The sequence below is a fragment of the Meles meles genome, chromosome 8, assembly GCF_922984935.1.
Source record: "Meles meles chromosome 8, mMelMel3.1 paternal haplotype, whole genome shotgun sequence".
Taxonomy (NCBI): domain Eukaryota; kingdom Metazoa; phylum Chordata; class Mammalia; order Carnivora; family Mustelidae; genus Meles; species Meles meles.
The window spans coordinates 42,230,136-42,250,524 of NC_060073.1; the positions used below are offsets into that span (position 1 = coordinate 42,230,136).

At 50.2% G+C, this 20,389-nt stretch overlaps 1 protein-coding gene across 1 annotated transcript in view; it reads right to left on the minus strand.

The window, feature by feature from the left end:
- Positions 1 to 20,389, minus strand: part of SLC6A5 (solute carrier family 6 member 5) — a 54,745-nt gene that overhangs the window by 2,038 nt on the left and 32,318 nt on the right. Inside the window, exons 11-16 of the mRNA XM_046015861.1 lie at positions 19,281 to 19,405; positions 13,562 to 13,674; positions 12,683 to 12,814; positions 11,644 to 11,743; positions 5,476 to 5,576; positions 890 to 1,057 (exon numbers count right to left, since the gene is read on the minus strand). Coding sequence (XP_045871817.1) covers positions 890 to 1,057; positions 5,476 to 5,576; positions 11,644 to 11,743; positions 12,683 to 12,814; positions 13,562 to 13,674; positions 19,281 to 19,405 — 739 coding nt within the window. The remainder of the gene's footprint in view (positions 1 to 889; positions 1,058 to 5,475; positions 5,577 to 11,643; positions 11,744 to 12,682; positions 12,815 to 13,561; positions 13,675 to 19,280; positions 19,406 to 20,389) is intronic.

Sequence of the window (20,389 nt, forward strand, 5' to 3'; positions counted from 1 at the left end):
GAATCAGCTGGAGGGCTGGGTACACGACAGACACGGGGTCCCAGTTCCCCAGCTCTGGTTCAGTGGGCCGAGCTGGGGCCTGATCCTTTGCATTTCCCACAAAATCCCAGGGGCTGCCGATGCTGCTGGTCCCCGGGCCAACCCTGAGCAACACTGGTCTGGTCCAAAAGGCCCGACCTCTGGATTTACAAACAGACGCAGTGCTGGTCTATTCTGAGCACATCTGGGCAAGTGACTTCTCACAACGAGAGCCTGACAACACGTCACTTGTGGCTCAACAAGGGACGGTCCCTTCTCATCCCCCTGGAGACAGCGTAGGGATTCTTTTGAAATGAGGAAAGAAATGAGAAAGCGTCCATCAAGGGGTTAACAAAGACAAGTCTCACCTCATACCAGCCACACCCCGGACCCTTCATTACACTGTGTGGGGATGGTGACACGGTCACCAGCTTGGGCCCCTCGGCCATCCCTAACACCAGCACAAAGGGAGGGGCAGTGACTGAAAATGGAATGGTAACAGATGTTTGGAGGAAGACTTGGGCATAAAGGAAGATCAGGAAAGGGGGAATCTGACGTGTAGTTAAATCCAAGCACGGCATTTAAACTGCGAGGGGGATGGGGGGCTTCTGATGGCTTATTCCCCAGAGCTGTCGCCTGCACTGAGAAATCGCATAATAACAGCTTGGCCTGCGGATTGGCTGAGCCTCTCCATTAGAGGAATGATACGTAATAAAAATGGGTTTAATAGAAATGGTGGCAACTGCGAACACTTAATCACCAAGTCTCCCTTGGGAAGAAGTTTACCAAATCTGCTGTTTTTTCACGCACGGAGCTCTCAGAGCTTCTCCCCGGGGAGGGGATGGCAGGAGAAAGGAGCCGATGGAATTACCTCAATAAATCTGCCAGGAGCCAGATGCATTTTTATCACAAACATAATTGGGATCCAGATAACAGAACAGGCGAGCATGAGCCATCCAAGCACCATGGACCAGTTAGGGTAGCGGTAAGAGCCATAGGTCATGGGCTCCCACTGGTAGAAGCTAAAGCACAGGATAAACTGGGAAGAAAGGAGAAACACATGTGTTAGGCGGGTGATGCGAAGTCTTTGTTCCTAACAGCGACATGCTGAGCCCCTGCCGTGAGTCTGGTAAGCACCAGACTCTGCTCTCATTTCACACCCATACCAACCCCGAAAGTGAGGTATTAGTAATGATCCACTTTCCAAAGGAAGAAACTGAATTTCAGAGAGATGAAGACGCACACGATGGACCCTGTGTTTGCCATCTCCTGGAATGGAGCCAGGCATATCAGTGTACACACACACACATGTGCACACACACACACGCATGTGCACACACACACACACACACACATGCATGCATGTGCCCACACGTGCCCAGGCTGAGAAGACAATTTAAAGGATACGCCTCGAGGTGACTGATGCATGGTACTGGGGGTCTTAAAGGGGCTGTCTGTACTTCTTATAGGGGATAATCAACTTTTGTTGTAAGAAAGAAATCCTTGGGGCGCCCGGGTGACTAAGTGGGTTAAAGCCTTTGCCTTCGGCTCAGGTCATGATCCCAGGGTCCTGGGATCGAGCCCCACATTGGGTTCTCTGCTCAGCAGGGAGCCTGCTTCCTCCTCTCTCTCTGCCTGCCTCTCTGCCTACTTGTGATCTCTGTCTGTCAATAGATAATAAATAAATAGATAGATAAATAGATAAATAAATAGATAAAAAATAATAAATAGAATCTTTTAAAAAAAGAAAGAAAGAAATCCTTTACGTTTATGTATTTTAATTTTCTTAATGAGTTGAATCGACTTTGCCTTCTCCTCGAACGGGGCATGGCCAGCATCCCGTTACCGCCTGCTGAAGTTTGCCGAGTGAGATGTGAGGGGTCCACATGGCGGTGACTGAGCGAGAAGCTGGTCCTACAGTAAGCCCACTCACAACCACTCGCAACCAACTCAAGAAGAACAGGCCTCGTCACCAAACTGTGCCAAGAACGTGGGGACCAGCAGGCCAATGTCGCCTCTGCCGTTAACTAGCTGAGGGACCTTCACGTCGCAGACTTCTCCATTTTCAATGGGTACATTTCACATCGTGTACACAACACAGGGGTTTTCTGGGCACAGGTATTTATTCAAAAGTCCCCCCTCAATTTTAAGAGCGGTCTTGATTTATCTGCTGCAGGTGCTCTCCTATCCCTGCAAACTTTCACTGGCAAGGGCCAGGCAAGCCCTCTGAAGACACAGCGAGTGCAGCTGGAAAGGAGCAAAGGAACACGTGTGCCGGACGGGAAGGGACAGAACCGGGCTTCTAACTGTTCTTGCCAAGCCTTTGGGGAGCAGCATCGCCTGGAGAAAAGGGTGTCCTTGCCTGTGTTCATCCTGCCTAGAATAGCATCCGTCCAGAACAAAGTACTGAATAATGATGACCTATGTGCCGCCTTTCCCTGACACTCTGGTTCTATCTCAGGCAGTAAAATAATTGCCCAAAAATGATTGGAGGGAGTCACGTCAGGAAAGATGATGTATGGAAGCGTCTGAGGAAAGCGTGAGGCACGACAGCAGTATAAGGTGCATCTACATTCCTGCTGCAGAGCCCAGGCTGCCGGGGCCCGGCGCTTACTTCAGTGCAACAATAATTCAATGTATTGATTCGAAGCAACATGAGCCTGAAGACAACTGCTGAAAATGCTGCTCCTACGGAAGGAGACGCCTTACTCTAGGACCCTTTTTAAACATTTCGCCCCTAGAGTTATAAGCTTTATTAACCAGTCTATTGGAAGTAAGGCCTGATGTAATTATGGTAAGTTGCTCCATTTCATTTACTATATAAATAGCAATACATCTGCTTATGTGTGTGCATAATTCAGTAACGTGATCTGACTATGTATACAATAATTGCATGGAGAATATTTATAGCTCTATAAATCCAAGAAGGCACATATAAAAATGATCAATTTTATTTCAGAGGTCTCTGAAGTAATTTAAACCCATAATCTTGGGGCACCTGGGTGGCTCAGTTGTTAAGTGTCTGCCTTTGGCTCAGGTCATGATTCCAGGGTCTTAGGATTGAGCCCGCCATCAGGCTCCCTGCTCAGCGGGAAACCTGCTTCTCCCACTCCTACTCCCCTGCTTGTGTTCCCTCTCTTGATGTCTCTCTGTCTGTCAAATAAATAAATAAAATCTTTAAAATAAAATTTATTTATTTAAAGAAATTTATTTATTTAAAATAAATAAATAAATAAATAATAAATCCATAATCTTAGCTCATTCCCGCACACTACAAATATCCATTTTACAGAGGGGCAAATAGCAAAAAACAAGTGTTAGGCTTGGCCCTTTGGTATCCATTTCCAGTTGGACAAATATCACATCAAACTTATCTGAGCAAATGTATTCTTGCCAGACATTTCCTTCTGCCAAGCCAGCTTTGATAAAACCCTGTCCTCAGCTGGGCCTGGTCATGAGTGACGCTAATTCAACCACTGGGTCAGACTCGCTCTGACTTCTTGCTAATGGCAGCCAAGGAAGGCCCTGGAAGGCAGCCAAGGAAGGCCCATAAGTTGACAACGATGATGAAATGGACCAATTCTACTTGTCCCTAGCTCCCAAACACAGAAGGGGAATCTGGTTCGGATATTTTCTGGGATCTCTACAGGTTTCTGCTATGAGCTTCGTAACAGATATCAAGTAAAACACAGCAGAGTTGAGAAACTTTCTCAAAAAGCACATCAGGTCCTAGAACTTCTTCCCCCGACCTTCTGCTCACAGAGATAACTCTTTTTATCCAAAAACTGGCCAAACTGCACTTGGAGAGGAGAGCGCTGAGCTTTGAGAATTTTATTGAGGCTGACAGCTGTGCACTTAGGACTTAGCCCTGCCTCCCACAAGCTTTGTGGCCTTGGTCAAGCTCCTTAGCTTCTGCTGGCCTCAGTGTACACAACTGTAAAATGGGGGGAAGAATCACCAACCAACAAGAGGGGCCAGAGGCTTTAGGGACAGTGCTCATAGAGTGCTTGTCTCTAACTAGAACTGCCTCTATATAGTAGTGCTGGTTATTATCAGTATGTCATATGTTTCTGCAAAATATAATAAAATTCTCTGAAGTTTAATCTCTTCCAAGACAGGAAAGGCAGGCCTTGATCTCACCCAAGAATAAATCAGACATAGTAGTAACTGGGATAATGCTCAGCAGAGACAGAGAATGCCTCAGGCAGGAGAGTCTCACTTTTTTTTTTTTTCTTCCACCAATTAGGTAAATCTGAGCTCTTCATATACATTTCAGTTCCGAATTCAAGAAACCAAAAAATCTATCTTAATTCTTTTCATCCCTCACACCCCAAGTGTCATGGGACTTTGCAGCAAATTACAGCCTCTAAAATGTGAGCATTGGTGGGGGCCTCACTATGATGTCCACATCAGTGCAGAAGAAAATAAACGCTGGATGGCTTTTCTGTCTAAACTCGTGTCTTTTCAGAAGGCAGTTGAGATGTTTTGATTAAAACTCACTCTGTGACAGTTAAAAAAAAAATAAAAAAGAAATACATGTTTTCTTTACAATTTTTCTTCCATCCTGTCTGGTTTTCCTTTAGAGAACCTGGTTGCTGCGTGGGAAAACAAGGGTCTTGATCTGGTTTCTAGTGCCACCTGCTGGCTCCACGGAGAACTACATCCTGCTTCCTACAGCCTTGCCAAGATGCACCCATCGCAACCCACGGAGGAGGGGGAAAGGCAGGGTCTTGTCAATGCCTGTGCTTGGAGGGTGGATCAAGGCAAAGCCGGCAGCCTACAGCACAATAAAGGAGGTGATGGATGCGCATGTAAGTCCCTATGCAGATTTGCTGACACACGGAGGGCTCTGATCTTTAAGAAGATGAATGTCAGATGATCTCCAAATGTCATCATCGCACTTGAGGGTGATAAGATAGTTCTCGAAAACAATAAAAGGGAATAATAAAAGTCAAACGTATGCTCTATTAGTTGTAGAGCAGCTGTATGGAGTAGTGGTTAAGAGCAAGAGCTTTGGAGCCAACTGCCTAGTTCGAGCTCAGGTTGTGTTTGCTCATAACTAGGTGTGCAGTTCTAGGCAATCACATAACCTGTGGGTGTGGGGTTCCCCAACTGTAAAGTGGGGATGATTTAAAACCAATCCCACCTGCTGCCATGAGGGAGAGAGGAAGATACACACATAATGTTCTTTGGACAGAGCTGGGCCCTGACTAGCCCGTGGGAAATGTGATTGCTATCTGCTCTCTGTATGTGAGGCAGACTGATACAATAGGGAATGTTCCATCAGAGAGCTCCAGACTGCCTGAGTCACAGCTAAGCCCCTTTAGGTGAGTTGCTATACCTCTCCAAGCCTCAGTCTCCCCTTCTGAAATACAAGAATGATAGGCTTTGTTCAAACAGAAAGCAGCACGTCCACACGCGAGGTCCTATGTCCACAACAAAGCACGCAATCCTTACGGTTAAAATGGTTGGAGTTACAAACGCCCAGCAGACTTTCCAGAAGATGTTTGGCTGGAATCCAATCATCATCTCTATATCTTCACAGAATCTTTGCAGGCCTGCAGACAGACAAGTGGAGACAGCATGAGGGGCCGTGGCGTGGGTGGGGAAGGTCTGGGGGGAGGGAGGCTGCAGGACAGGCTCTAGAACCCCTCACCCCAGTGCCATTGGCTACAGAGGGCCCTAGCCTGGTGTCAGCATGACCCCTATTATGCAAGAAACCATCAGACAAATGATTCACTGCCAGGAAGATTAGGGCAAACTGAACATTTAAATAGATAGTAAATCCTCTCTGGGGTGAGGTTCACAAATGTCATCCCGTGGTGACATCTAAAAAGCTCGGTAGCAGCCTGGGCCGGGCATCTCAGCATGGCCACAGCCCCGTACAGTCACCAGTGTGGCTGTTTTTGGAGACGGCCTTGCGTGCTTAGCAAGCACTCTGGCAACACCAATTATGTTTGTGGTCAGTTAGCACGGCGGACGATGAAAGCCTGGGGATTCAGACTGAGTGTCCATGCAAGTCGGTTTCTGTCCCCACCCTCCCAAGGCTACTCTTCCATGAGCCGACATATCTTCACTCTGTGTGAGATGATAATGACAGGGCAAACACCAAAGTAAACTCCAAGTGGCCACTGCCCACTTTGCTGGGACTCAAAGCATTGCTGTCCTGGTACCAAGTGGAGGACAGTAACCTGTCACAGCCACGTGTAACCACCAACCCCACATGCTCTTGGTTCACCAAGAACCTTAAGCCACTCTTTGGAAGCAGGAGCCGCTGAGGAAGGTTCAGGAACGGGGCAGCTTCTCGCATTGTTTCCTGAGTTCAGCAGACACACAGCTATCCTCAATGGGGAGGTTACCGGGCTGACAGGACAGGAAAGGTCCCTGGGTTCAAGCTCTGTCATGGTCAGCAGCTCTGATCAGGGACCCAGCCGCCTTGGCTTTAATCTCCCTATTCCTTCCTCCTCGGGTCATCTATGTGAAAACTGGGTACACTACAGGTCAAGAGAGGCAGAGACACCTCTCAAGGAAAGCACCCACTCCACGGCACCTCTTCCTACGAAGCATAACCCTCTATGCATCCCGAGACCTTCTTGCCTGAGATGTGGGTCCCTTGCTCCTCCTGTTCCTGAGCTCTCCCAGCGCCCTGGGGTTCCTGGGTCCTCTGCCCTTAGCGCCATGGGGAGCAGGGGGATTCCGTGTCTGGGGAGACTTGTCTTCCATGTCTTCCGTGTCTGACTTGCTGTCTCTTACCCTATGCCATCCCCTCTCTGGGTACCACCTGCACCAGCCAGCACCCCTGTCCCTGCCTCCGCCCAGACTTTCCCTCTAGCCTTGCTCCCTCAGGCACTGAGGCTGCCCACGGTCGGGAAGAATAATGGGACATGAAAAAGCAATCTCTCGCTGGGGTAGAAACAGAGACCGGTGTTCCTCTAGGGAACAGAAGAGTTCATCTCAGCCTCTTTAAAAAAAAAAAATGGGCCTGATAATACTTTGTATCTTGATCTGGAGACTGGTTACCTGCAGGGAAAAATTCACTCAACTGTACGCTCTGTTACGCCTGTGTTCACAGTATTCGGAGCAATGTTAAAGTTTACCTCCAAAGTCCACGCTAGCCGCCATCACCAAAATGAGTGCTGAGACCTTCCGGGGCCCATAGTTCCTACTGTGTGCTTCAACTCCGTGCCCAGCACAGACCCGGCATGGCAGCAGCCTCTCATGACTGTGACCCAGCAGGCCGCTGACCACAGCCCTGACAGGGGACAGCCAACCTGAGGCCAGCTGTAGAACGAACAGCCTGCACCGGGAACAGTGTTGGGAGGTTCACCAAAGGCACTGCTCTAACATCCACTCCAAATCCAGCTTTCTGTTCTACCTTAAAGAAACCCTGATCCCCAGGGCAACCACAAACGTGACTGCCACAAAGAACGCTGGGTGGGGAGTTCGGATGGAAGAGCCAATTCCCGGTTCCACCCCTCGTTTCCTGTGCGACCTCAGGAAAGGGAATCTCTTTCTGAGCTTTTGCCGGTTTACTGGGAGGACTGGGGAGCTCAGTCCGTGACACAAACAGGGTCCAAGTTGCTTCCCTGTATTCACCACAGGCAAGAACTGTGTGCCTTGAGCTGCTGAGCTGACTATCTGTGGATCTGTTATTTGTGCATGTTCTTTAACGTTATCAAATGCCTTCCTACGAGGGGTCTCTGGAGGCTACTCTCTGAGCAGAAGTGAGGAAAGAGACTCAAAGGAATAAAAGTCAAAGCTGAGGCCCGGAAAAATGCACACAAGACACTGAGGGCAGGCCTCAGTTGTTCAAACAAACAAACAAAAGATTCTAGAAGTTTCTGTTACCATTTTCAATCCCGTTTTATTCCTCTCCAGTAGACCATCTCCCAAGACAGCATGCAGCTTGACTGGGAAACTCATTTGTTGGGGCTCAGGGTTAGACCCTAGGAAGACAAACAGATGGGCCTCCTGTTGGAGGAGGGGGATGGTGGGAAAGGGGCTTAAGCTTCTGCAGAGGGGCCAAGGAGCTAGACCCAGAGCTGTAGGTAGGGGTGGACAACGGGTGCTAGGTTCCAGCAAAAGGCAGAGTTTGCTGCCAAGAAGCGGTGCTGGGACTGAGCGGGGGAGGCCTGGGTCCCAGGGCCAGCTCAGTGTCAGGAAAGTCATCTCCTTCTCAGAGCCTCACATGGGGGCTCCGGCCAGCAGTCCTCTGCCTCCCGCTGGCTCCAGGTCCCATGACTGTTCTGCCGGTTCTGCTGACCTGTGGGAGGGCCCTGCACATACAGCCCAGGGACACCAGGGGGAGCCACCAGGCATCTTCCTGCCTCAGGCTCATTGTTGAGCCGGGCTCTCCTGCCCTTCTGTCATCCTCTACCAGCTCCAACTCCTGCCCAGCCACAGGCCCACCCCCACCCCCAGGCCCCACCCCCGTGGCCTGACTCACCCAAGTCCCCACCTGAGTCCTTTACTAAGTCACTGGCTGCCTTCCTCTGAGACCTTTGTTTCTGTGGCTCCCTCTGCCTGCTCTGTCCTTTCCACCGACACAAATCCCTTTTATCTTCAAGGCCCAACTCTTTTTTTTTTTTTAATTTGTTTATTTGACAGAGAGAGACACAGCGAGAGAGGGAACACAAACAGGGGGAGTGGGAGAAGGAGAAGCAGGCTTCCCGCTGAGCAGGGAGCCCGATGCGGGGCTCGATCCCAGAATCCTGGGATCATGACCCAAGCCGAAGGCGGAAGCCTAACGACTGAGCCACCCAGGCGCCCCAAGGCCCAACTCTTGATAAAAGAATTGTTTGTGGAACCTCGGACATGCACATGGCAACTTCCCTTTGCGCAACCTTGAGCCCAGAGCTGTAAGATAGACTTCAAAACTGATCTGAGCAATTGCTCATCACCGAATTGACAGAAAAACAGAAGGAAAAAAAATAGTAAGCTCATGGCTACTACTGTAGATTCAACAAAGAGATCTGAGGCTCAGAAATTGGCCCACAACAAGCTCCTCACAACCACCACCAACCCTGAACGGAGATATCAAACACTGGCTTCAACCAGCCAATCACATTCACCTATACAGTTTCGTGGCTTCTTTCTCTATAAACCACACCCTTGCCTTTGATCCGAATGTCGTCTTCAGGGGGCCGCTCTCCCTCCCGCAGGGACACGGCCACCCTTGGGGCATGTGAATTGTGTACTTCTACAGAGCCCTATGCCCAGAAGGGTGCTGCCCCCAGAGGAATGGACTTTTGTTGCCATCTTGAAATTCTGAGTGCATTTTCAGCGAGGGACTCTGCACTTTCACTTTGTGCTAGGTCCCACAAATTAGGTCTCCGGTCCTGTGTGTCCCTCACATTATTCATTTATCATTAACATAAAGGTCCCATCCCTCAGAGTCAAAACCCTATGTGTTGGCTCAGATTTTCCTCACCTTGGTTAGCGATAAACTCAACACTCACTAAGTCTCAGGCTTTATTCTCTTTTATATGATTTTTATCTCTGAGAGGCTCCCTTCTTGAGGTTTTCCTGGCCGCTCTGGGCCACCTGTATCTCTGGGCAGCAAAAGCGCCCTAACCAGGCATGCACAGCTGAGTCCTGGCCTTCCTCTCAATGGTAAGCACACCGTGGCATTGTTCGTCCTAGTAGCTAGCCAGCAAGGTGCCTGAATGTACCTCCCCGCTTTCCTAGGAGCACACGGGGGATACAGTAAGTGCCCAATAAATACCTGTTCATTTACTCACACACATTTACCTGTGTGTGTTATTAATGGACTGAAGCCTGTCATTCCTAATGCTTACTGAACCCTACCAAGTGCTGCTGGGGAACCCTACACCCTCAAGGAGAGGCAGGCAGGAACGTTTCATTCTTCACAAGCCCGTGTTCAATGGCCTAACACTAACTGCATAGTTTAGGCCTCATCCTAAACTATGGTGGTTTAGGAACCACCCTCTGGAGTATAAATTATATGTATGTGCAGGCTGTCCTTTCCCCTCCACCAATTATGTTAGTTTATTTCAAATATGTCTTCTAAGATTCACTTCTAAAAATTCTATCCAGGTCCAAATCAGAGGTTCATACGCACTTCCTGTGCTCATCCTGAGCTCAGCACAGAGTTGGCCTGGTTCTGAAGGCTGTCCAGACCCCAGCTCTCTGAGAGTCCAGGCAGTTTCCTGGATGGTCCCAGGGACTAAAGCACTCAGGATTTACTTTTTCCTTCAGAACCAAGAACTCTACTATCAGATTTATAAGGGGTGGGGGTGCAACTTCACTTCTAAAAACAAACAAACAAAAACTTGTAATGTTTCTATTGTAATGACACTTGTAATCCACACTGGGCAGCCTTGTTCTATAGAACGGAATTGTGCAGGTGTGCCTTTTGTGGCAATTATCAGTGAGGACACGGAGAGCAAGCAGAGGAGGTCAAGACGGCTAGCTGCACTTGGACCAGTGTTGCGAACAGAGTGCAGTTGTGACTTTGCCAACGGACCATCTGGTGACACCATGAGGGGCTAAATTTCCAAAAGAAACCTGACATTAAAAGCAAGATGTTCCCACCAAGGATACCTGGCAGTCCAGTGGACTTCACTGAGTCCCCAGCTTTAAAGCGGGAGCTCCATAGAGACCTCTGGCCTGGCCCCTCTGCTCTGCACATTTGTCCCTTATGCATATCCAAGGGATATCCTACATTTCCTCTTAACTTACAGCCTGCTGTGATCTCTTTGAGGTTTTACAATACAACTAGATAGTCCAACGTGGCATTTTTCACCTTCCTGGGTGAAAACTAACTATCTAAGGAAGGCCTTAGCCTGGGGATGCTTCTGAGACTTCCAGGCACAAAGAAGTCATTAAGGCCTTGTACTCAGTAGGGCACGCTTACGTGACTGGCAGTACACACAGGGGGTCGAGGAGATCACCCGGTGAGACCCCACCAAGCACAAGCACCTCTACACAAAGGGCAAAGATGCCCCCTGCTCACTTGCCTTCCTTTTGTTCTTGATAATCATCCCACTGGTTATGGGATGCAGGTTGCTATGGTGATAAGAGGACAGACTAAACTGGAAGAAAACTGGAGGTTTATTCCCGGGAGAAGCTGGGGTGGCATTCTTGCATCACAGACTTCCATGATGTTAATAAAGTTTCCTAAGGATCTGTGAGCTTCCGGGTCCCTTTTCCCATTACAGTTTCTGGGCACCAGCCTCGAAGCTACTCCTCACTCAAGCTACTCCTCACTCAAGCTACTCCTCACTCAAGCTACTCAGAACGGGGACTGCCACTAGCAAGACCAGGAAATAATTTCACACCTGCAAAGCAGCCTTCCTCCTCCCTCATCTGGCCCCGTCCCCAGATCTTAACTGTTCACATGCCAGATCATACGCAGAGGGCAGATCCTAGGAGTTTCTGAAACAAAGGGGTTTCTGGGTCTACCTTCAGCCACCTTTTGCTCCTCAGATAAATTCAGATCACGGTTCAGAGGCAAGTTTGGAAATAAAGGTACAGGTCCCTTATGTCTCCTAAATTGTTGGAATTAAACTCTTTCATTATCTTAGTAAATCTGGAAAACCTATTCGCCATGGTTGCCTTATGCCACTCAGCAATCCCTGGGTGCCGGCGCGGCAGTCCCCTTACCGTACACATAGGAGATCCCCACTAGCTCAAAAATGGCGATGATGACGAGGGCATAGGACGCCGCGTACGTGTCCACAAGCTGAAACATGTAAATTCCGCCCTGGTAGGAAAGAGGAACCACATCAGTGGGCCTGGATCCAGGCTCTGCCCCCTGGGAACAGCCAATCCTTCCATGCAGGACAAAGTCAGAATTAAGCAAGGAGCCAAAGGATCTCCCCTCCCTTCCACAGTAGTAACCTAAGCCTGGCTGGAGGCCTTGTCATGTGAGCAAAGCAGGCCCTCGAGAGACTCAGACAATCAACAGAACAAGCACAAAAAGTGATCTAAGGTCTCACTCTTAATAAGCAATCGTCAACATCTGAAGATGAACAGGTGAAGGCAGGCAGATGGCTTCATTTTTGCCTTAAGCAACAGATCGTCATTTCTACCCATAAATCTGCATTTGACTGACCTTCATTTGACCTTTAGGTATCGTTGGGCATTCCTCACACATCCCCTGCATCTTTACCTCGCCCTTTCCATTTCTCTACACAGAGGAGGCTTCGAGACCCTCTTATTCCCATTCATCATTTCACAGATGAAGAAACTAAGGCTGAAAGGCAGTGACTTGCTCAGGGTCACAGAGAGAGCAAAAGGAACATGTAAGCTGAGTGGCGCTAACACTCCGTTCACCAAGACACTCAGGCTGGAAGGAATCCCGTCACTGTTAGACTCCCAGGTATAACGAGTAACCAACTGGGAACTTCTCTGGCCAGTAAATCTGGATTCCCATGTATTCTATCTTCCTAAAGTAGGACACACCTGCCTCGTTGGCTCGAGAAGCCTACATCTCAATTACGAAGATGCTACAAGTAACAGCGGCAGCCAAGGGGACATGTTTCCATCCGCGGGCAGAATCCCTAATGACTTGGTGCTGTCTACACAGATATGGCAGTGACTGGCTACTGCTAGGAGCCTGAGAGCTAAGGATAAAAGGATAGATCAGCCATGGGGTCTCCGCGTGCCCTGTCCCCAAGCCTGCGGCCAGCAGGCTGCTTACCTGAGTGATCATCGGAAAGCCCATGATGAAGAAACAGATACAGCAACCCAGAGTGAAGACCGGCTTGTGTGTGCGCAGGTACTTGGGGAACTCGTCCGAGATGGAGGTCACGATGGTCTCGATGGTGGCAAACTGGAATGGGGCCAGGAAAGGAGCAGCTCAGACAAGCCACCCAACCCCAAAGCGTCCCAAAGTCCTTTGTGTTTCCCACCAGGGAAATTGGTGTGTGTATTAGGTTCAGTTCTTAGGACTCCGTTCCCCTGATGGGTCTAAAGGGCTTTGTTGGAGTCCAACCCACAAGGCCAGCAAGGGGGACCCAACAGGATGCGAGCTTGAGGAGCTGCCTGTCTGGCCCCCAGAGACAGCACTCACATTCATCCATCACAGACTTTGAAGATACACTTTGTATTCATGAGATGTAAATTCCTTTCCTCCAGTTTACCTCGAATTTGATCTTCTGCTTGAGGAAAAAACCCTTTTTGCACCCAACCACTAAACACTGAGTGCTTGTCAGTAAGATTTGTGGCAGTCTCAGCCCCACGGCAATCTCCCTAAAATCGACTTCATATTATTCTCCCTGATCCAGCCCCACAGTATTTGCATTGGCAAAATGACACCAAAGACAGGAAGGACATGGGCTAAAACCTGCATGCAGAAAGGGGGGAGGGAGGGAGGATGGCTGCTTTGCACGTCCCATGAGTCACCCACAAATACAGAGCTATCCTGAGCCCCAGACAGGGACCTCACCATCCTATATCACCCGGGGAAACATGCGGGGACCACCAAGCCCACCCCTGCTACAGGCTGGATACAGGGTCCAGGAAAGGGGGGGTCTTCAGGCGGAGCCTCAGGTAGGCGTCAAAGGGGGAAGGGGCTTACCATAGTGTCAAGTCCAAGAGTGAGGAGCATCAGGAAAAAGATGATGGCCCAGAATGGAGAGAGGGGCAGCCTAGTTAAGGCTTCTGGGTAAACCACAAATGCAATGCCTGGCCCTGAAAGGAACAAGAGATGATTGCAAACAGGCCCAGCTCCAGGCCCCCTCTTCCTGGAAGCCCACAGGGGCCTGTCCACAGGCATATCATATGCTGCTTCTGCCGGTTGTTATTTTCCCTCATCTCCTTCCGTTTTCCCCATTAGACCTCAAGTTCCCTGAAGCGAAGGACCAGGAGCATCATGTTCCTGATGTTCACACCTTGGGGAACTCAGAGGGGAGGCTAACAATAGTACCAAAGCAGACTGAGTCCAAAGCCAGGCTGTGTCTCATGCAAGCCCCATCTTCGTGTTGATGAGTTGGGGGAACATCTAAGAACCACCCTGTAGAACTGTGATGCTCATCCAATGGCAAGTACAGCCCCCCCACCCCACCCAGGGGACATTAAGCAGTACCTGGAGACATTTTTGGCTCTCACTACTGGGGTGGGAGTGGGGGATTACTGGCATCGAGTGGGTAGATACCAGAGATGAAATGCACAGGACAGTCCCCACAACAAAGAATTATCCAACCCAAAGGTCAAGAGTGCTGAGGTTAAGAAATCCAGCTCTACAGGCTAGACCGTGCCCAGAATGACATCATTCCCTCCCTATTTGCTTCTCCTGGAGAAGCTTTTTGCATAAATCATGAATCCATCAATCGCTCTTATTATCTTGCCCTATAAAGGCTTGGTAAAGTTGGGGCTACATCAATCCACCGGTAGTGAGTTAGGGAGAAGGGGCTGAGAGACACAGCATGAGGGTGAAGAGAGTTTGGGCTCTCATGGTCAGACAGATCTGGGTCCAAATTCAGACTCCATGACTTACCGTCTATGCAACCCTAGACAAGTCATTTCATTTCTATAAGGCTCAATTTTGCGCATCTCCAAAATGGGAAGAGCAATAGTCCCCCACAGGGTGTTTATGGGGAACAAATGAGAGAGCACAGGCGGACCATGAGACCAGTGCCTCGCACATCTTGAGCACTCACAGACTATTCACTTTCTTTTTTTTTTTTTTTTTTAATATTTTATTTATTTGACAGAGAGAAATCACAACTAGGCAGAGAGGCAGGCAGAGAGAGAGGAGGAAGCAGGCTCCCCGCAGAGCAGAGAGCCCCACGCGGGGCTCGATCCCAGGACCCTGAGATCATGACCCGAGCGGAAGGCAGCGGCCTTAACCCACTGAGCCACCCAGGCGCCCCGACTATTCACTTTCATTACGAGCGGACAATGAACTTGGACACAAGCTTCAGGGTTTTCCACAAATCCCACAAATAGTCTTGGCAGAGGACATCTAAGGGGCCGTTTCTCCGCCCTCACCGAGCCTGCCGGCTGTTCCTACCTGCCTCACAGCCTCACTGGGAAGATCACTGGGACCCACCATGGCCAAAGACCCAGCAGTTACGCATTTCCTTATAAACAGAAAACTAAATGATAAGGGGCAGAGACAAGCAAATGCCAGGCTAATCCGCAGGCAGCGCATGCCTGGAAACCAGATATCACAGCACCTAGAGTTTTTATAACTCGAGCATAGCAGCACTTTTTTTTTTAAAGATTTTGCTTATTTTTGGACAGAGACATAGTGAGAGAGGGAACAGAAGAAGGGGGGTGGGAGAGGAAGAAGCAGGCTTCCCGCTGAGCAGGGTACCTGATTCAGGGCTCCACCCCGGGACCCTGGGATCAGGACCTGAGCCAAAGGCAGATGGTTAACGACTAAGCCACCCAGGTGCCCCAGCAGCACTTTTTTAAACCAGAATTTATCAGGTTGTAAGTTCTTAATGCTACCGAGGGCCTTGGGGGTATTTAAAATAGAAAGCCTTGAATGCCTAAGACAGCCCTGCTTTATGCATTTATCGACCAGACGGTACTGCCAGGCTCTCTGAGGGCCCCCTGCGTGAGCCATTAAAGTCTGTATTAAAGTACAGTTCAAAACAGCTCTCAAACGCAGAACACCGAGGAAGCCAGTTTGGGACTCTGGCGACAGCTGGGCCCATAAAGCGGACGAGAAGGTCCTGAAATGACCACTCCCGGAGCACCTCGTTGATTGCTTTAACAGGATTTAGCCCTTTGGGCTTTCCTGCTTTTTCCGGGAGGCAGGAAACAAAACACCTGGCCTTCTTCGATTATATCTGCCTCCCTAGAGCACCCAGGTGAAGGCATCGTTTCCAGCAAAGTCAGTTTATCTAAGACAGCCAGGGAGTGGATTTTTCAAATACATTTTTATATTAGTTTGTACAACTCAGTTTGGTCTTTTGTTATGTTTTACTGGAAAAAGGGATTGACTGAGTCCCAGCAGAGCTTCCCCCATGAGGCCGGGATGTCCCATAGAGGCCAGGCCCTGTTCCTCTCCTCTCCCACTGGGAAGCAGTGTAAGTATAGCCCAGGGGCTGGAAGGCAGGCTCCTGACAGCTCCCCCTCCCCCTGGGACTGCAAAACCAGCTCTGCCTCTTCCAGCCAAGAGACTTGAGGTGGGGCTGGTTCTCTCTGGATGAATATCAATACATTTGCTTCTGTGAGATGTAAATATATGGATACAAATAAAGGGCTTCAAGCAATGCCTAGACCTGGTAAGAACTCAGGAAACAGAGATCATTCTCGTACTCTTCTCCTGAGAGGGGATGAGAGAGGTTCTGTGTGACAGCAGCTTGGACAGGAGGTCTCTGGCGTCCTATTTCCTAGAGAACCACTCAAGACAGAACCAGGGCTCTGGTCAACGCGGGACCTCACAATCCCGGCCCACTGGGGGAGGGCTCTCTGCTGTGAAGCCCGTGACAAAGGGAGGAGTTCTCAGAGCAGACACTGCCCCACCGCTGTGCTCTTGGAAGGAAGGGCTGGCATCCAGGTGAGAGACACAGTTGGGTGGACAGGCAGTCCCTGTTTGAGAGTGTCCCTTCTCATCAGCAGTGTCTCTGAACAGTTAGGGACCCGGAACTGGGAGCTCTGAATCCAATACGCACGTCTGTGTTCACGCACTGCGGTCTAACCCAGTCCTTCTGAGGGAGAAAGAGCATGTCTGCTGCCGGTACAGCTTCCGGGTGGATTTGGACTGTGAGTCTCAGCTCCACAGGCAGTAAGGAAGGTGGTTGGCAAGTGACCCAAAGGTTGACTTCCCAGGGACACCGGGGTGGCTTAGTTGGTTAAGCATCTGCCTTTGGCTCAGGTCATGACCCCAGGGTCCTGCTTCCCTGCTTAGCGGAAGGTCGGAGGGTCTGCTTCTCCCTCTGCCTGCCCTACCCCCTGCTGGTATATACTTGACAAATAAATACATAAAATCCTTAAAAAAAAAAAAGTTTGACTTCCCAGGAAGGTGTTTTTCTGAAGTAGATGACTGAGAAGAACATGTCCCCTTTCCTACACTATCGCAGAAGCAGAGGACAACCTGGTGTCATCACCAATCCTACCCGGGTCTCCCCAAAACCGACTAAGACTTGGAGAAATGACATTGGCAAAAATGCCTCCCCTGAGAAGAGAACCTGTTTTGGACTAAAGACGGAAACACAGTTACTGACATTGGGTCAGCACACAGGTTCTGATGGTCTGCGTGCCCATGTTGCCCAGCGAGGAGGGACTGGGGCTGGCATGGACGGCAGGCCCACCCCGTACCCCTGTCCCACATTCTGTAGAGCCTCCATCGTCCCTGAGAAAACCAGACATCTTGCAAGTCATGTCTAAGAATGTGTGTCCACCCAGATGAACAGGGACAGCTGCCCCACGAGGTCTGACAGGAAGACTCATGAGCCAGTGTCCCCTCCCCTGTCCCTGTGCTGGTGATGATGAGAAACCGCCACACACTCACACAAAGTGTTAGAACCCGTAGGAAGTGTTCTCCTCCCCGCTTAAATCGGAGAAAGTGAATAAAATCTGGAAAGAGGCCATCTCAGAAACAAACACAGGCAATTGTCTTAGTCTTTCTTGGCAAAGAAAAAACAAAGTCCTGTTCGGCTTTTAGCGACATGTGCCCCCGAATCCCTTTTCTGGGGGCAGGAAGGAGCTCAGAAGAGTGAACTAAAGTGACCCCACATCTCAGGACTCCTAACCCCAACAACAGGGCCACTGGCCCCCAGGGAGCTTGGCTGTAGTGTCGCAAAGTGACAAACACCTCAGATCTGCTGGAAAATGGGGCAGGACCTTCCTGCTCCGGCAACTCTGCTGGGAGGAAATGAGGACAGCTGGGGTGGCAAGGCACCCACGAAGACAAGGCCTTCTCTCCCCCCCCCACCCCCCCAGGGGGTTGAGCATTCTGGGGAGGGGGTGGCACTCTCTCAAAACTGCCACAGAACCAAACATCCCTCGGGGGTTAACACTCTTTCCAGGGAGAGGTAATTACTCCCCTGCAAGGCGCCAGTTCTTAACTCTTTGAGGCCTGCTGCGCACCGCATGGGTAGCACTGCTGAAGCCATAATTAATTATCCCTGGGGGACCAGCCCACCAAGAAGGTGACATTTCCAGGACTTCGCTCCCTCCCAGGCAGGCATCGGAGCCATCATCTGAGAACGGCAGTGAGCTCCTCCAACAACAGCAATGGCACGGAGAAGCTGCCCACAGGAACACACTGCGGACGGTCACGTCCCCACATGTCCCTGGCCCGGTCCTGACACCGAGGTGTCCCGTAAACATCTGATTAGAGCATGATCGTAATAACAGGCGATGGCCACAGTGAAATCTGTTCATCACAGACACCTAGTAAACACCCCAGCCCTCGTGCAGTAAGGCTGGGTGGAAATAAGAAAGAGTTAAATAAAATTATCCAGCACCACCTACAAAAGGCTGTGGGAGAAATACAGACCAAGTGGGGTAAAAACGAAAGCTCCCTACAAGCTCGAAAGTTCCATACAAATGTCAACCACTAATATAGCGATCATTTGGGTAGGAAGTAAACATTGTACTTCCCGGGTGCCTGGGTGGCTCAGTGGGTTAAGCCTCAGCCTTCGGCTCAGGTCATGATCTCAGAGTCCTGGGATCGAGTCCCACATCGGGCTCTCTGCTTGGCAGGGAGGCTGCTTCCTCCTCTCTCTCTGCCTACCTCTCTGCCTACTTGTGATCTCTCTCTGTCAAATAAATAAATCTTTAAAAAAAAAAAAAAAAGAACACTGTACTTTCCTCCCACCACCGCCATCCACCCGGAGAAAAACAACAACAGAAACCTGTAGGTCTGCATTGCTAACTAAGCAGAAGGCCCTAGAGCACGTTTGACCTAATCTTTAGGCAGAAAGCACTTTGTCAGGAAAAGGCTGCTCTGAAGTCAGTGCTCCTGCCCAGCATTGCACTGGGTTTGTCCAGGGCGCTCTGCAAGGACAGCCCCCTGCCGCAGGCAGGGCCCACACCAGCTCCAGGGCCGCTAGGTCACCCAAAGTTTAGGGCTCTACCTGCCCTTAGCAGGTGCAACAGGTGTAGAGTGAGCTTACTTGAGGTGGAGCTGACTTAAGAGAAGAAATGGAAGACAGAGGAGAGGAGAGGGAAGCAGGAATGGGACTTTTACAGCAACCCCTTTGGTGAGCCACTGGTCAGCTCTAGCCCCACCTGGAGTCTCCCAATAAAGGGACCCTGCGCTGTCCCACCGTCCCTTCTATTCCAGAAGGCCAGCTTCCCAAGATAGCATAGGTCAGGAGCTCAGGAGATGACCTTACCTTGGTCCGCCACGTTCTCAATGTTGACCTTGCGTTCATTGGCCATGAAGCCAATCACGGAGAAGATGACGAAGCCGGCGAAGATGCTTGTGGCACTGTTGGTGCAGGTTACGATGAGAGTGTCCCTGGGGGGAGGGGACGAGAGTGTGCCATTAGCTGTGCTTTGTGAGTCGGAAGGGACAAGGGGAAGGTCACATAAATGCATGCCTGTGTGTTTTTATGCACACATGTTGGTGAGTCCATGTCTGCTTCTACACGTTTTCACGGTCCTGATCAAAGACCCCCCCAGGGTCGATTTTCTAAGCACCGAAAGGCTCAAAAACATTTCTCCAACTGCCCTGTTCCTGGGCCTCTTGGTCCAAACTCAAGCCCCAGGCGCTCTAGAGCCCCGGCTCCTCTCCTCCAAGGGGCAGAGGCAGGACTGCCCATCAGAGCAGAGACAGAGGGGATGGAGCCTTTCAAGGACTCCAGGACAGGAATCATATACGAGAGAAGAGGAGGCGGTGGGACCGTGAACGGCCACTAGGGTTTGAGGACAGCCTGGCTTTGGAGTACCCAGAACCGGGGCGGGGGTTGGGGGGAGGGGGGCAGTGTTCAGGCAGGGGAGACCAGCCCTCTGCCTTCACCCTTGGCGCCCTCTACTGGTAATGTGGCTGCAGTTTCCCAGCCTTAGACTAGGAAGAAAGGTCAAGCCAAATGGAGCCTCAGAGAGGATTCAAATCCTGATCCTCCCTCCTGTTGGTGGTAGGACCTGGAGCAAGTCACTGCTTTCCACGTGATTTTAAATGGTGGCACTGACCCCACCTTTCTCACAGGTTGTTGTGCGCAGAGCCTGGCCCAGAGCAACTGCTTGGTGAACAACCCACCTTGTCTGACCCCTTAGTTTACTGATGAGGAAACAGAGGTACAGGAGCAGGGAATGGGCTCATTCATGGTGGGTCAGAACTTGAATCCAGACTCCTTGTCCAGTCCCGTGTTCCTTCTGCCACACCACAGAGCCTCCTTTCTGCCCAAATGCAAAGCAATGCGACCCCCTTGGACTGCATTCAGACGGGTTCTGGGGTCATACATTAATAAGCAGCTGTGACCAGCGAGGTTCACACACGTTA